This window comes from Zootermopsis nevadensis, unplaced genomic scaffold (assembly GCF_977971745.1).
Source record: "Zootermopsis nevadensis isolate Lab colony 2312 unplaced genomic scaffold, Znev_1.0 Znev_ptg000017l, whole genome shotgun sequence".
Classification (NCBI taxonomy): Eukaryota; Metazoa; Arthropoda; class Insecta; order Blattodea; family Termopsidae; genus Zootermopsis; species Zootermopsis nevadensis.
Window position 1 is genome coordinate 15,900,386 of NW_028259149.1, and position 18,840 is coordinate 15,919,225.

Genomic DNA, 18,840 nt, shown 5'->3' on the forward strand with positions numbered 1-18,840 from the left:
TTTAAGGAAATAAACATTAGCAAGTGTTCCGTTAAACGTCTAATAGCCGAAATATGCCCGTTTCTAATACACATTGGCAGGCGTAAATTGCGGGGTGTCTAACTGTTAACCGAAACTGCTACTTTACTAGGAAGAAATTATACGTTTACTGGCTCATAAATCGCGGTAAATGGACACTGTGACAGAATTTTAAAATATTATTTACTTGACTGTAGGCAGAACAGTCTACAACTTCTAATGTCTTCATAATTAATATTTATTTAACTACACTCATTAGCTCATAATATGTAGCGTAGAATGGTAAGATGATTAATGAATTTTGAAAAGATGTAAAATAACGCGGCCATGGTCTGAAGTGACTGAGTAAGAACTCGAAAAGATTCTGTAATATTAGCCGGCGTCTGGCTTAGATTTAAGTCCGGGACTTCGAATACGACGCCGGAGTGCTAACCACTCAGCCGCGACGATGATGCAGGCATTTGTTAATAAAACAGAATCTAAAACTTTGCTCAAATGGATTTTAACTTGTAAGTAATTTTAAGTAAACTTGTTCAAGGTGCACTCTCGTTATTATACAGGCAAACGTATTTTCTTTCCGACACCCCGTCACGTCGTTATTTCACATTACACAGAAAATACCATAATGTATAGAAAATTATTCCTGATTATGAATTGTAGTATTGTTCGTATGTTTAGTTGAAGAGATGCAAATAGAAAAACAATTCTCAGAACTCATAGTACACATGGATTTATCTTTATGCTCTTCTGTCAATGAAAATGTTTCTTAGTGTAATTTATATATTCATAGTAATTTAATCAATAGTCGTTTGAAATCAGAATCTATAATATCTATTTGTCCCGATTTATAACCAAGTATCAGAAGCCAGATAGTGGCTCAGGCCAGATGGGTTTGTGCTAGTTTTCCTTTTTCTATATATTATTTAAATCTTGTCCGTCTAATCACAATAAATTCTTATTAAATATTAAAATATTACAATAATTAACATTTAAAATATTTAAAATATTAAATGATGTTCTTTATCGAAATATTCGATTTACATTAGACCATCATTTTTCACGACATGTTTCAGTTCCTAAAAGAACTATCTTCAGGTGTATGTAATTATATAAAGATTCAAATCAATAATAACTTAAATACAATTTCTTAAATACAATTTCTATATATTATTTTAGCGAACATTTTTATCAGATGTTTATCTTTATGATTTCTTTTTTTGTGTTTACAGCCATTAACTGATATTGTGTTACTATAAACTTAAACCACTGACGAAATCACAATGCAGTAATCTACAAATAGGCTTAATCTTGCTATTTATGTTAGAATATACCTATTATTATTTATTTCTTTTAGTACTTATAGACCCACATATCTTTAATATTTCTGGGTTGTGACGCTGAAACGATGGTTGTTATCTGCAAGACTACACAGCGTCATAATTCAGAAGAAAACAATCGATATATTTACCGCTGTGGAAATCTCAAATGTCAACATATCTATTTGCATTGGCTTTCTGAAAAAAGAAACAAAAGTAGCTATTTTACTGTATATATCATGGCTGACGTATGTCTAAATCCGGCACAATTCCAGATTTCGTACAAATAGCAGAAAAATAATAACTTTTAGTTCAGTGGAGACGTGAGCTCATATTTGGTCGAGATCGCAAGATGGCGGACTATCGGAATTTAGCACATTAATCGTTAATAAAGACACCTGCTTCGCCCGCTTGTTTCCTTAAACATGGGAGAAACGATTTATAAGTCCACGAATACCTGAAGACGTCTTCACTGTGAGGGCAGTGGAATTTCACGGGCGTGCCTCGTGATCTATCTCGTTCCTTCTGCTTATTTCAAGAGCCTAAGCTTGGTCTAGTCTACAGTAAACATTTTTCACCTATAACCTATTTGAGTGAAGGCTCTCATATACGCCGAGCTTTCCATTAGGGCCTATACGTTTTAATAACACTTTGGAAAGTAATTATAAGACCTGAATTAAAACACTCGGCAAAGGCCATTGGCGTTGTGTGTTTTGGAGTTCTGAAGTATTATAAATTGAGAGAATAGACCAATTTAGATGTAGGGTAAAGGAATTGCCTGAATGTTAATGGTAGGCATAATTACACAATCACAATCTTCGATATTTATGTATTTCTGAAAATAATAGATTCTCTAATCGAAGAGAATGGGTAGCACATATGAAGGAACTGAAAATGAATGTAAAATTTTAACCGGAATATCTAAAAGGAAGTGATCACGTAAGATCTGCTCCTTTGTTAAAAATTAATAAAATTTTAAAATGTCTGTTGTATGCCAGTTATGCGATCATGTTTAACCCTTTGACACCGAAACGTGTTTAAATAGAATTAAAGAATTCAGTCTGTACCTCAAAGAAAACACAACACTTTACTGTTAGAAAGATCAACTGGTTAATGATGTTTACGGAAATAATCTGTGTTTACGCTGAGAATCATAAGTAACACGTATAAAATGAAGACTTATTGATTGTCGAAGAAGGTGGGACAGAGAGCCTAATTACCACTGTGCTTCCACGTGTTAAACATTGTGTTAATATAAGACAGTATTTGTAATTTTCAGACATTCTGTCATAAATATTACTCCGATGTTTGAGAAAAAAGTAGAAACATATTTTCTTCCCGTACATAATGTGACACAGTTTCCATTCCATAAATGTGCTGAAGTGTAAGTCAGCCAGCTAATGTTAACTTCGAAACGAACGTTAAGCGCTCTGCCCGTTGGCCTTGCTTGGATAGCTGGTTATTTGCTGAACGTGGGATTCACAGATCACAGCAAAATGATTTTGACGAGCTAGTCCTACATTATGTAAGTGACCACAGTTCCAGCTTCATCCGTGATGCATTGTGATTAATTTGTAATTATACCATTGACACCTGAATTACATTTGAATCTCTTAGTAATATTACAAATTTAAATAGAATTAGAGTACTGGTAGTAATAGTCGTTATATCCTTGTACTGGCAAAATTTGCAACTGCACAATCATACGTTTGCATCACCGCACCATTAATGTTGGCATTGCTCTGTATTTACCAGAACATTATACTCATCTGCTTTGACTGTATATTTAAGTGTAAACGTTTTATGTAGGTAAAATCTAGCGAATGAAATTACTAATGGGAAAAGGTTATTTAAAATGCAACGGGGTTTGATTTGCTTTGTATCATCATTTCATAACTGGTTTCTTTCTTTGCTGTCTTTTTCGTATAATCTCCTTTGTCATATATTATTTTTCCTTTCTTATAACATAGAATGAGATTAAGAAATATGAACCACACAACGTACTACGTTATATTTTGTTTTGCATACCCGTTTTAGAAGTGTTTCTAGAAGCTGCCAAATAGCAGCCAAGATTGTAGAATATGACATTTTGCCATCTGGCGAAACAGATTAAGCAAAATCTTGCTAGGTCACTAATTTCGTCATCTACTGAGGATGTTAGGTCTCTCCAAAAGCATATACGAGGAAGAAATAGACTACGAACGTTGGACATGAGACTTTTAAGACACAATACGATACAAGACAGGATACAATCTTCTCGACCACAGAATTAACTAAGAAATTTTAACAAAATTCTGATTGGTTTTGTTGAGAGAAGAGTTTTAACTTCCAAACACCTTTGGCGACAGATCTGTGTTACTAATTTCTTTATTTTGGACTTTGTCCATCTTGATTTGAAATTTGAATTATTTAAATAAAACACTACATTTCGAAAGATAGACGTTCCTTTATTTTTCAGGGAGGATCTGACAGTTGGCACTATCTTGTTTGTTTTTTTTAAAAAAGTGGAGTCGATGGCATTACGTTATGAAAATTTGGAAATTGCAGGAATATGATTTACCATTCTTCGAAAATGAAAAATAAACATTTAATTAACACTTTCATTTTGAGATGATGCGACCCTTATTGTTGAACACAGCAGGCTTCCAGCTTCTCTGTTTCTGAGGCAATAATCCGCCGACGGATCTGTTTTACCTGCCGCGTGTCTAATGGAACTAATCAACAACTGGGACGTGTCGGATTTACACCTTAAGGGCTTCTCTGCGGGCGAAAATCCCTGCGTCTTGGCAAAGCACAGATGAGACCTCTGTTGACGAATGATGAGATTTCCTGAGGAGATGACACAAACAAAGTCCCGTCTGTGTTGCCGGAATTTATAGGAGTTTGCTGTGAAAGCCATCTAGAGGTGATGGAAAGTTTGTAAGGAAACAAGATTCAGCATGCAAGTCAACATTTGATATACGACGGCTAATTACACACCTGCTGAAGTACTCTATATTATTCTGTTTTGGGGTGTACAACCAGAGTTGAGTTCTGGCCCCCCCTCTTAGGTTTTCTCATTCTAAGTTATTTCTTGTACAGAATGTCACACTTTAGAATATCCTCGTGGACTATCACCACAATAAAACGAGAATTAAAGCGGATAATTATAAGAATTTAATTTTTACATTAATGTTTTAAAAATTATGTAGGTCTTTTAAGGTCTCAGATGCCCCTATTTTAACGTTAACCTATGGCGTTTCTTGATTTATAAGCGTAATAGAATTAACTTAATAATGAATATGATCGGAGCGTCTGAATATTTTGAATTGCTACTACTTATAACATTAGACTGCATGTTGTTTTATATGGGGAGCGTGTACTTTCTCTCATTACAAGGGAAAAAACAAACTGAGGGTGAAGATGGCTGTCTTCGGGGTTTCTACGCCGTGTAGTCTGATAGAAATTGGTACTTACTGCCTCCATCATCAGGATGATCAGCGCTCTGATGATGAGGGCAGGAAAACGTCTGAAATGTCCGGTCGCTTATACCAGACTATAAGGCGAGGTTTCCCTGAAGACAGCCATCTTTATACACGTCGCCGTGAGGACCTGAAATCTCATATAAATTAAGGATGTTTGAGAAAAGAGTGTTGAGGGAATAGCCTATTTGGATCTAACAGGAGGAACTTCACATTTTGTACACGTGAATCGATAATGAATCTTCGGATAAGATGAAAGTAGTATATATATTGAAAACCTGTAAAACCTCCAACTTTTAAAGAGCAAAACTTGTATATTGGAGTGTCTTATGAGTTATCTTAAAGTCTCTTTATTCAAAACGCACGAATGACCGAACATAATGTTCTTGAGCTTGTTTCGAAAATTTTTGAAATGTACAGATTTTCCAAGAAATGTTACGGTGACCAAAAACACTGATGATCTCTATACAGTAGCTATTAGTCTGTACGAACCAAAAGAGCCCATGGGATATGTACATTTGACGCAAGCCATCTGCTTCCTTTATGTCTTCATTACAGCGGGGAGCCATAACTAAGCACCCGGTAATCAAAAGGACAAGTTCATTGAAATCTCTAGCGAGAGCTCAAATTGTACGATCCTATCTAGCTAAATGGTTTCCTCCCCAGTATTCTTACATCATTCAGGCACCTGAAACGTGATAGGATGCTACAGGTAGCTCTAAATTACCTCGAAAATTTACCTCCAAGCTCGTATGCTTCATGTTTATTTATCGAAATTACTGATAAATTAAAACTTCAATTGAAATACAAGCTGAAAGTTAAAAACACACTGGTATAATAATACGGGTAGTGAAACAGTAAGGTCTTAGATTTAATTACGTAGGTTTATACAGTGTTCTTTATTTTGAAGTCTCTTGATTTACGTGTGTTAAGAAGATATTTAAAAACATGTTTTGAGCTGGGTAGAGTAACTTCGTACAGGATAAAACCTACAGATTACGAAGCATTTCTTATAGAACAGTTGACTGTTTTTACCATCGTCACGTTTTATTTTCTAGCCCAGGGAAAGCGAAACTTTTCGCTGGATGGGGTTTAGTGACGTGGTCTTGTGAATACGACAATGAAACTGTGGATTCTGTAAAAAGGCATGTAATTCTTTGGTCAACTGAACAACTGTCAGCTTCTCAAAGACTGTGTTGTGTTTAGTTGGGTGGGTCTAGTTACCAGAAAGAAGTTGCGTTAGATGTTTTTTTGTCTTTCCATTACTAAGATAGGTCTATCTGCTGGAGCATATGTTTTTAAAGTTCTTGTGTGTGTTTGCAAGACAGGCGACTTATTTCATTAGTGAGAGTTTTTCTTATATCTGATTTTATGCAGTCTGTTTATCGAATTGACATAAATCTGGAATAATCCACAACAAAAAGATGGAACTAGTATATTTCTCCGAAACGTTGGTATCTATCTTCAAGTCAACAAGGCGTTACTACACTGACACAAAATTCCGGGGGGTAAGTTGTTTATTGAGTTGCTCCAGACGGTAATATGAATTGGAACCTGTAGGGTTATTACGGCTGTCAACCTAAATCTCAGTCGTGGAAACCGGGCATTGGCGCCAACTGTTTGTCATCCATGTTCCAATACATCGGTGATAACATGGCGCTGACAAGAGTAGTAATAGTTTGGAGATAACACGAAGTCGCACTGACCTTACTATCGCCTGGAGAATTTAGTAACATTTCATCCCTACTTGCCCAGTCTACAAGTACTGACTAATTCTTAAGTTCGTTTAAAGTCGCTGTTCCAACTGCATGAGTAAAACTGGAAGATAGTGGTAGGTTACGATTTTGAAGGAGGCAATTTTAGACTAGTTATTTAAAGATAATACCCCTTATATACACACACCTTGAGAGGCATAGGAAATCTACGAAAAATCTTAGTCATGATGAAGAATTCCTCTGCGGAGATTCGAACTGTGTACCTCCCGAATACAAGTCTCGATATAGGCCGTATATTTACACAACTTTCAGGTTTATGTCTGTATACAGAATGTAATTAACAAACATTTTGGCAGCGGAACTTACAGGTTTATCACCAAAAGCAGCCAGCAAGTCAGCCGGCTATTTGACACGATCCTGAGACACTTCGATTCCCATCCTGACTAGGAACTTTCCCATCACATAGTATAAAGTTGTCCAACTCATTCTCGGTCTTCCGGCTTAAGTTTCGCCACCAAAGTCACTTTAACGCTCTAAGCCGTAACAATACTAGATGATAATATGTATCAATAAATGACGAGGTTCATCAACATATAGACCCAATTATTCTAAATTGGGCACCACATCTTTCTTAGGATCACATATATCACTACGCACTTTCTTTAAACCCCCTTATATGTATGTTTTTCTCAAAATAAGAGTCCACATTTTGCATCCATACAAAACAACGAACCATATCCTCTGTCAACGTTTCGAGAGCAATTTCTGTTTTCATCGTCAGGGATGCTGCGTAACAAATCCGGTCCTTCAGGAACATCGGCGAGCGCGCTACAAAGTACCAGATTTGTTACGCAACAGCCCTGAGGATGAGAGCAGAAATTGCTCTCGAAACGTTGGCAGAAGATTTGGTTTAATCACCATTCAGCCACATGACAAGGCTCGTAACCCGAGAGTTTTTCATCAAGTAACAAGATTGTTGCTGTGTTTTCAGATATCCAGTCTTTTGGGAAAAGGGCAGAATAATAATAGTTTTTGAACCGAATATTAACAAAATTTTGCGAAATTATTCTTCTAACTTCAGCATGAAACTAATTTCTCATTGTTACTTTTAACCTCAGGGATTTACATTTAGTAACATTGGTCTAATTTAAGTGATTTATTTCTTAACGCTGTAGATAGATTACGGCCTGTTTATGAAATTATTATAAAAATTAAAAGAAGAACTTACTACTTTTCTTGTTCCCTTTTGGTTTGTTTAGCCCGACCTGATACATGCTTGACTTTCATCCATTTTCTTCCGATTGCTATAATCAATGCATAAAAATGTCTGTCTGAAAATATGTAACTTAATACGAACAATGGCATTACTAAAGAAAGTGGATTGCGTGGTGACCGTGTAAGCCTATAATTGATACGCCATTACGACCTGTTGACTGGTTATTGAAGTATAAATTGTTTCAAGGGAAACACCGATTCACCTCCCAACACTACTTATGGAAAATGAGTTCAGCATCTAGAGCAGGGGTGGCCAACCCAAATGATCTTTCGGGCCACTTTGGAAATGCATCATAACTCCGCGGGCCACATATAAAATTATATATCCCCATATTAGATTTAGATACACTTTAGACATTTTTTTGGAGTGAAAAATTGAAACATAATGAGTTATTATTATTGTGTTTACTATTATTCTTACATGTAAACATAGATAATATAATAATAATGATACTAAGCGTACATTGTAAAGAAATATAAAATGTTCAAGGCGGGCCGCGGGTTGGGCACCCCTGATCTAGAGAATGCAACAGAACAGAGAAGATTAGAACAGACTATACCAGAATGAAATAAAACAATATAGAATGTAGCAAAATGAATGAAATGAAACAGAGGTGAGAGGATTAGACTGACGTAGAACACAACAAAATATAATTTAATAAAACGAAGCAAAACAATGTAAAATAAAACAATTTAAAAGCAGAATTGAGTTGGATAAATCAGTACAGAATGTAATGAAACACGACGGAAAATAATGGAGCAGAACAGAACTGAGCATTATGGAGGTCAATAGAAATGTAAGGTAGAGTAGAATAGATTATAATGTAGGAAATATAAACGTGGTTATACTTTTTACTTACAGAGATATACTGAAAACTGAATAGGCATGTTATATGTACATGTCAATCACATACGACTCTACTGATAGGATTTTATGGTGACAAAAATACTATTTGGACATTCGTGTTTATTAAGCTTCTTTGTGCCTAGAGCAAAGTGAAGGTTTGAATGTAAATGTTCATTCCTAATGCAGAAATTTAACACAGATGCCAAGAGGCCTTTAGATGCTGTGAAGCTCGATGGTAATGCTTTTGTAATTTAAATTCTGTGAATGGTAAAAGCAAATAAGCCAATACTTGATAAAGTACAGCTCCCTGTGAATTCTTAATCTCAACTGTACTGGAGTTAAGTGGCCAGCGCTGTCTCAGTGCATATAACAAGTTCTGTGGGACAGACTCTGTCTGGATTTGATGGCGAATGGAAAAAAGCTTTGCCCCTGTAAGGAAATCAAACCTCGGTCGTTTAGTCCACAGCCAGTGACCTCTTATAAACACTGAAATGAACCTCCGGGTTCCATAAGAGGTTAGGATATTCTTTATCAGTTTAGAGACTTCTCAAGGACGACTTCAGGATGATGGAAGAACACTCATTTTGCATCACAGTCTGATAGATACTGACCAACGTTTCAGACGAGCTTACAGCTTCGATTAAGTTAATAAGTTCCTCTGAAACTCCAGTCAATATCTAAGAGACTACACTCTGCAGAATTCCAGAATAAGCCATCTTCATACTCATCTACTCGAGAATGTCACTTAAATATGATATTCATCCATTCCTTTTTCTGTGTTTGCGCAGAGCGACTGTCACAGTCAGCTGGCCGCAGGCACGAGGCAGCTCGCGACGCCGAAATGGATGACGAGGACAGCAAGTTAGGCCGTCGGGTTAGAGGTGGACGCCTCGAGTGCGTGGACGAAGTTGAAATGATCCATACCTCGGACACGGATGATCACCCGGCAGTGGACGATGATGACGAAGACATTGAGGTAGACGTCGAGGAATGTTCGGACAGTGAGACGATGCAGCAACACGATCAAAGGCTGGGAGCCGGAAAACTGCTGAAGCCGGCCACCTCGGAGTCAGGTTCGGAGCAAGGTGACGAGAGGGACGGGGACTCCCCAGATCCGGCAGACGAGAAGGCGGGAGCAGCTGCCAAGGTGAAAATCCGCTGTAACTGCGAGGAGCTTCTGCAGGCTGAGTGCCACCTCGAGACCAAGGACTTGTGGGACAAGTTCCACGACCTGGGGACGGAGATGATCATCACGAAAACGGGCAGGTGAGTAAGCCTACATACACGCTACCAACATTTACTTTGTGTTTACTGACTGTTTTCATTCAGCTCCAGTAACTACAGGATGTTTCTGATTCAAGACTGTAGAGCAGTAGTTAATGAGGTTGTTGAGATTTTGAAGAAGAAAATACGAATAACGTTTCTTCATGTAGGATTTGAGGTTTTCAAGGCGGTTAGTCCGAATATGGCTATATTCTGGGATGTTGTGCCGTAACATTGGTAGATATTTACCAGTGTTTCAGAGGTCATTACTGTTTCCGTCATCAGGGCGACTCTAGCTCTATTTTTAAGCTGCCCTCAGTAGTCACCCAGTCTGACGTGTGTGACGTAGATTCTAGACCAGGGGTGACCAACACGCGGCCCGCGGGTCGCATGTGGCCCGCCTTGAACATTTTTCCGGCCCGCGACATTCATCACACTTTTACAAAATATATTTATATTTAATTTTTAGTGCTATATATTTCTTTACAATGTACGCTTAGTATCATTATTATTATATTATCTATGTTTACATGTAAGAATAATAGTAAACACAATAATAATAACTCATTATGTTTCAATTTTTCACTCCAAAAAAATGTGTATAATGTATCTAAATCTAATATGGGGATATATAATTTTGTATGTGGCCCGCGGAGTTATGATGCATTTCCAAAGTGGCCCGAAAGATCATTTGGGTTGGCCCAACCTGTTCTAGACTATATAATACCGTATACAATTCTGTTGTTTCCAGGAATACTGGAGTATTATTTATCTGTATTTCAGTTAAATATGTCTTTTGCGTTGCTAGGTGGTTACCAACTTATTGGAAGAACGTATTTAACCACCTACGGTGTTACAATGCAGAAGATCACAATCCGAGGTCAATACGATATGAATATGGCTGTCTTCTGGGTTGTTTCGCCGTGTAGTCTGGTAGAAGTTTACCGATGTTTAAGGGATCCTTGCTGCCTCCATCATCGCCCCGTTGATGAAGGCAGCAAGGACCCCTTAAACATCGGTAAACTTCTACCAGACTACACGGCGAAACAACTCAGTAGACAGCCATTTTCTCACACACCGCAGTGAAAACCTCAAATCCTACAACTACACGGTGTTTTGACTTGTGAGCCATGTAAATTACGGATCTGTTGACCACCCAGCGCATAGTTTCGTCAAAATCATTCTACGAACTTCTGAGGACTGTGTGGCAAATCCGAGTTCTCACTGTGTTTCCTTTTTAATTACTTCATGCAAAGAACTCTTAAAACGGTGTCTTCTTACAGCTTGTGAACAAAGTAAATTAATTTAGTCGTAAAGATGTGAATGTAGATCAAGGACAAGGAATCAGGTGGCTGGATAAATTATTAGTTTATTTCTTAATTTACGAAAAATTGTTTTAAAAACAATGTTCTAATAATACATAATTACCGGAAAAATAATCTCCCCAACCTCCGCGCAGTCATTGGCGAATTAATAAATTGCACTCGGCTTCATTCATTGTCTTCACTCTTTAGTCTCAAAGTTACAACTTAGGTCTAATTAGTTTTCAAGGCTTCAAATTGCAAGATAATTATGAGTAATGTGACCTACTTATTTTTAAGCATGTATGAAAAGAAAAAAAAAACATTAAAGAGGGGAATACGTCTCGATATATTTTGATGTTAGCCATAAATGTTAAAGTTAAGTAATTAAAATACATTTCAATAGAAGATAGTGGACTGCAAGGTTGGCGATATGACTCACATATTATCACTAACTATAGAAAGTATGTATACAATACAAAATAAACTTACCAGCGACGTTTTAAATAGCTTACCAGATCAGTTTCTTCATAGTTTTCCTTCAGCTTCATACGGCGGCCAGTATAAAAAAGGTCTTCTGGGATGTTAAGCCGTTAGTCTCATAGAAATCGACAGACGTGTTAGAGGCACTTACTGCCTCCATCATCTGGGTGGTGACACTGATAATGGGAACAGCAAGCATTTATGAGACGTAGGACAATTTCTACGAGATATTTGCTGCATTATCACTAAAAACATTTACCTTTATCTCCAAATAGACAAGGACCGATTCAGTTTCAGAAAAAAAAAATTAGCACGTGTTCTAATAAATAAACAATTATTTGCCATGCGCAATAAATGTACAACAGAGAAATAGGAGAAACATATTAGCAAAGAACGATCTGGAAACATGAAGACCTGTGTAGACCTAATCTATTGCAGCATCTTATTTTATCTCCATGTTATGAGATGTGCAAGGGTGTGCCGTATTGAGACCAACTGGTGTTCCTTGTTGTGTATGAGTGGACTGACGGTCTTATTTCAAATGCCAATCACCACTGCTGTTTCCAGTTTTTGCACTGTGCAATCCAACATCCTGTACTTATAATCATAGGCAAGAGTGTTATGGTTGACCTTTCATCATGTTCGTGTGTTAGTCGAACGTCGCTCCGAGTGGCTAGCAGTCTTGCTGTATATTTTAGAGGTCATAGGTTCATATCTCTAGTCAGGATACGAGCTAACCTGACTTGAGTTTTCCTTTGTTTTACTCAGTCGCTTCAGCAAAATGTCAGTGCACTATTTTTTGATTAGAATATTACCGCGTCCTACTATATTCTTTGCAATTAATTTAGTAATTCTGTCATTGGACGGTGTACAGTCTGATTTACTGACTGATTCTTTACATGAACAAATAAAAATGGCCACATGTCTCCCTGTAATTTCATAATTTGAATTCTTCCCCAGAGATTATTAAGATAATAAAATCAAAGACGCGAAGATGGGCGGGGAATTTAGAACGTATGGGAGAAATGAGAAATTAGAGTGTTTTTAAACACCTGAGGTTAAGGCCTAGGTGTAAATGGAGGGATAATATTAAAGTGGATCTTAGGTAAATATTGTGGGAAGATGTAGACTGGTTTGACCTGGCTCAGGATAGGACAGGCGAAGGTCTGTTAATAACACGGTAATGAAAATTCGGGCTCCAAAAAAGTCATGATTTCTTGAGGAGCTGAAGGTAGCTACTATCAGTTTCTGAAAAGGACTTCTTCATGGAATTTAAATATTTTGTCTTTGTTCCGTTTAATAACTTATGTAGCTCGCAATTTATTCATAAATAAGGCTTGATTTTATTGTTTTCTCTAGGAAGAGAAGTAGTTTTATAGGATTTCGAAATCCCGTTTCATAGTTCACTTAAATTTCACGTTTAAATGTAGCATACCAGTCAAATATTTGACTATATGATCACGAAATGAAACTTCTGTGATCTGCTTACATTTGTAGAACTCAATTTGCTGCTCGACCTGTGTCCACATGCAGATGTTTGAGATACGAGCCGGGCTTTACGATTCGTTACAGAGGGAATTCGAGAAAAATTAAAAACAAAACTTTTGAAATGCACAGCGTGATGTCGTCCTCGTGCGTTTCGTACCAAGTAGCAACATCTCGGCCTTTTATTGAGAAACAGCAGATGACTTCCACAGTCAGCAAGGTAGCAGATTTATATTGGAGTGTCCATCTTGTGGTATTCACGTTAAAACATTTCTGTTGAGATTAAAAATCTCGTTAAGTGTTGTCTGACACTTCATTAAATCTGCATGTCATAGAAACTGTGCACTGACAAGCTGAGTTGAATCTAGGTGTGACCAAAGTGTATTTTCGAAAGCTGTTTACATAAACCAGAGTTCGATACAAAATTATATATCTTCGTTATCAGAATTTGTGAGAAATAGGTAAGATTTAAATATTTTCTGGAAATGTATCCTATTACTATGATCATAGATAATACAAGATTGATCGACATTTTTTTTTTATATTTTAATATTCTTAAAATTGTTATATTGGGTGCTTTAGTGTACGTTAAAGTATTCACGGTTATAGAAACTGAGAAAATAGAGCCTGCGGTTGAATCCAGGTGCGACCAAATTTGAATTTAAAAAGACAATTAAATTTCCTTTTCTAACTAAGATTTCGTACAATGCAAATATCAGTTTTGCGAGATTAAACACAAGATCTTTAGTCCTTCATCTTAAATTATTTTAGTTTAGTTTGTACACTTCTTTAGCTGAATTTTTCATCAAATCGAAATTTATTTTTACAAATAAATTAAATTGAAGGAATTGTGTGAATATGTTATATCTGTATACTTCACGTCAGGTAACTTATGATGTTTCTGAATTTTAGTCCGCTCTTGTGAGCACGCTAATAAAACTTAGTCTTCATACAAGGCAAGAATTTTGTTTGACTACCTGAGCCACAATTAGATTCTCAAGGATTCTGGTCCGTGGAGTTACGCACGTTTTCAAATACAGCAGAAATATATTTGAAAGTGCATGAAAGACCTGGCAAAATAATTTTTCATCATTGTTTTGAAAAGTAAATTAAACGAACATAGTTCCAGATTAAATGAAAAGTGATTCGTGAATTTGCTATTTGCTGCATTCTGTATGAACTCTTAAAAGTTTTAATTTCTGTTACAAATAGGACTATAGATTAACCCATTAAAGTGGTTTTAATTCGGTTCCTGCCACCGAGAAAAGACTTCCGATATTTCTTACGAAAATAGAATATCACGATGTACTCATACTTTTTGTGTTATACTCGATTTGATGTTTCTAGATCATACTAAAGTATTTATTGGTTAATTCTATAATTATTATTATTTATATTAGTGAAATAATAGCTGATAAATTATCGTAATTTAACATGTGCAGTTTATAAACAAATATATTTTTAAAATAAGTTATACTTGGTTTTAGAGCAAATTTAACACCTATATGGTTAAGTTATTTGAATTATAAAGTGCATTGATGTTTGTAATTCTCGTTAGGTATTGCCTTTATTTTATAATTGCAGACAGGCTTATGTATCATTTTATTTGTTTATCACTCTGTGTGCGTGCGTGCGTGCGTTTGTGTGTGTGTCCCCTCCCGATAGCTTTTGAAGAAAATGAGTTTTTATGAAACTTGGTATGAGTATCGTGTTGATAAATAGAACCCATCCCTTTGAACTTTTGAAGTGCTGCCATCATCATCTACCAGTAAAACTACTTTTTGAATCGTTCCAGCCTAATTTTTTCCGAATGCGTCTTTAAAGCTTGTCCTCTCCCTTAATCCACGTGGTTTGCCCATTGTGTTTAACAGTTTGTGAAGTTTGTCTGTTTTTAATTTCGTCAAAATTTTATCCGATATGGATTGATTTATCTCTTATAATATATTATATTTAAGCATATTTCACTGTTAACATAAATTTAATTTTATTATCTGCAATTCAATTTTGTCTTTAATATTAGTAGACGTAATAAGAAAATGTCTACGTGAACTTTCGTAGTTTAGGTGACACATTCTGTGATTCGAAAAAAAATGCTACTTGTCTTCAGAGTACTCGAAATTTTTGTACGATATAAAGAACATGGAAAGCAGACCGAAAACTGTATTTACCTATCGGATTGATGGCAATAGGCTAAATTAAATTATAGTAACTGGGCTTGAATTACTTGTATGGAGTAGACGATAAACATAGGCTTGCATATGTGATCTGTAGAAAACAACTTATTGTTTGCTTTTCAGCTGTTATAAAAATGGCGACGGTAAGAATGTTTTATTAGAAGTAACACAAAATTTAAAACGGTTGGAATCTGTAAACGTACTAGCGGAAATTATTAACAGATGTAAGGTTTACGAAGCATGGACAACCATTAAGTAGCCTCAGGATGGATTTGGTTTTTTCGTTATGGTCGCGGACCATAATATCGATGAAATATCAAATAAGTTATTACAAGTAATTCAAAACAATTAAGACCGAAATCGAGAGTAATGTTTCGATGAAACGAAAATGGCGATCTGTCGATTTTAAAAATAAAACATCTTGATATTTTAAACATAAATTAATAAATGAATTAAATCATGTAAAAATTTGAGATGGCCGGATACAAGAAGGCGGACCGGGCATTGTGTGTTCTTCCCTTCTTATTCTCACCGTTTAGACTGAAAGATATTGAGGGCTGTAGGCGTCTTGAGTCCTGGTCACAAGTTTTTTGGTTCTTATTTCTGAGACTTTGTATCAGATTATACAGTCTATAATAGGAATCTGACCTGTATAAAATGCATAGGATACCACTGAGATTATATTGTGGTTTTCTTCTCAATAGGGAGTGTCATGTCATTTTATGTGTTATAACGCGTCCCTCCTTTGCATCACCTGTCTTTCCCAACTGTAATACATTCACTGCCTAATTTCTCATCAAAACGACAACCCTATATCCCAGTAGAAAAAACCATTGCATGATCTGGAACTTTCGCGGCGACTAAGTGTAATTAATTCTTCTCGGGCTACCAGCCGTGTAAGGTGGCTTAATGAAGAAAAGACCATCGTTTCGTGAACCATCTTCGTCCTCGTCCACCTTACACGGCTGATAGCTCGAGAATAATTTATTATATTAAACCAAGGTAATTCAGTAAATGTGTAGAATGTAATTCTGCGTGTATTTTTAATAATAAGTTACTAAAAAAATCATATTTAAAACTAATTAGTTAAGAAATGTTATCAAATCTGAAAGTTCGTGACGATTGTGAGTTATTTAAATAACAATTTCTTTAGATATTTTCTATCACCTAGTAAAATAATAAAATAGAACGACGTTTCGAGAGATGGTGCTCTATCTTCGTCTTCAGGTACCTACTATGTTGGGCCCAATAGATAGAGCCCCATCTCCGAAACGTCGTACTATTTTATTATTTTATTAGATGTTGGAAAATTTCCAAAGAACTTTTTATTAGAAGAAATGTTATGTTTTATAAATTAGCCGCAGGGTATTTTAGGGTATTTATATTTAGGTTCTAAATGGGCGAATATGGTAATGGTAAGAAATACATACAGAAATTTGGTGCTTTGAAATACTGTGAAGCGGACACTTTTAAGATCAATAAGTAGATGGGATAATAGGAGAATATTATAATAGATCGAAGGAAAGAAGTTGTGTAAGTGGCTGAAGATATACGGGGATTTCGTATCAACGGCGTTGGACCTTCTGGTCTACTACCGAAGATTTAGTTTGTTAGAATAATTATTTTAGTACTTCAATTCACGATCATCTCGTTTTCTGGCGAAAAATTTTACCCTTTACCACAGAATGTTTTTTGGATCTAAAGTTGACAAAATAGTTATTTTCTTATGACGCCTCCGCTCAACACATTTCAAATATTGCCCTGGAGTAACTAATCGCTTTTAAGGTTTGTATTAAAAAGAAAGAAAGGAAATAAAATTTTTCAGAGGGGATTTAAGAATTTTATAGAAATTTTGCCGTTTATTTATGTAATTAGCCTTGGATTGATCTTACTCATTAATACGGAAATGAACCTTCATATCTTATAGGTTTGATAGTATGCGAATTTTCTATGGACAGAACTTACCATGACAATGTTAAAATTCTATTGAATATTAAAATTTTAAACAATTTTTCCTAAATGGTATACACGTTATGGAAAATCAAAATTTTTCGAGACTGCACTACGAAAAGTAACCAATACCGCGTTCAATTTAAATCTTGCCTTGGAGATGGGATTAGGCAGTGTGTTTGAACTGCACTCCGCAACATACGAATAGCGGACAATGACAGGATTACTAGCAATCTGACACTGTGCTGGTATGCATACCACAGCGGACGACCTACCCGGTGGTCTAGCTGCGTGTACGAGTATTTTATCTCGTCTCCTACTGAAATCTGAAGATATTTCTCGAACAGAAATGCATTCCATTTGTACGTCTCCTTGTAAAATATAAATAAAATAAAATAACATAAAAAATAAATAAAATAAAATAAAGTAAAAATAAAATTGTCTTCGTGCTTAAGAACTTGGATATGGAAGCGTCTCAGGGCAGTGGAGGTGAAGCTCCACGCTTTCACTTTCCTGCCGCATCATCTGTTAGGAAATTTATCACAGCGCCCATTTGATGGAGGCTGACAAATTCCCAGGGCCCTTGTGAACGAGAAAAGTCCCGGTCCCCGCTGGGAATTTAAACTCTGTTGGCTATCCCTTAACCAGTCATTTTATTTGGCGAAATTCGCATCCGTGTAGGGCGCCTATTCAAATTGTTTTTTTCTGGTACCAACTTGTGCGCTGGGGAAGTTAAACGGATTTTCAGGATGGTTAAATATTGGAAAGTCTTAATAAAAACTATCGACCTTTAACGACAAAGTGAGACTTCAGGTTCTAAAGGCGGTGATAATGAAGATAACTGTCTTTGTGGGATGTTGCTCTTATAGGTTGGTAGAATTTGACGACGTTACAGAGGGCGGTCGTCCTGATGATAAGACAGCAAACGCTGGTAAACGTCTACCAGACTACACGATACGTCTCAGAAGACCGTCATCTTTTCAATTTAATCGATCACTTAACATAAGAGAAATTCTTGATGTAATATTTCTTTCATACTTAAAGAGTATGGAGCAATTGATCTTATAGTTGAAGGCGCATGTTGTTTGCTTTGAGGTGGGAACTGAATTTTCATTAAATAACTCTGGTCAACACGAAAATGTCAGACCAACGTACGTTCTGCTGATTCGATTATTATAAGCATTAATAAAACTGACAGAACTTTATACCTTGCAGTGTACTGATGTGTAAACAGTTCTGTTTGAATCCATGATTTATATATTAAATACCTTAAACTTATGCAACCCCGCAACAGGATAACTGTTATATGCCTGCTAATTTGTTCACGTTTTGTGTAGACTCTTCGAAAGAGAGCATCAAAAGTTACCTTTTGGAACTGAAACTCTTAGAGGTAACAGCAGAACGAACTCACTATGTTATATTATGAATAACTTGTTTAATGATTTATTTATTTATTGTTAAAATAGTTGTTGGTACCGAGAATCTTAGACTAAGTTGTTAGAGCACAGAAAACTGGAATGTATAGAAGTTCATTTTTCAGTCACAAATGGCT

The 18,840-nt window shown here is 36.1% G+C and overlaps 1 protein-coding gene across 2 annotated transcripts in view; it reads left to right on the forward strand.

Annotated features, from left to right (window-relative positions):
- LOC110831455 (T-box transcription factor TBX10) overlaps window positions 1-18,840 on the forward strand; it is a 304,038-nt gene that overhangs the window by 164,376 nt on the left and 120,822 nt on the right. For both annotated transcript variants that reach the window (XM_022067469.2, XM_022067467.2), the window contains exon 2: window positions 9,421-9,898. In XM_022067469.2, coding sequence (XP_021923161.1) covers window positions 9,474-9,898 — 425 coding nt within the window. In that variant the 5' untranslated portion in view covers window positions 9,421-9,473. The remainder of the gene's footprint in view (window positions 1-9,420; window positions 9,899-18,840) is intronic.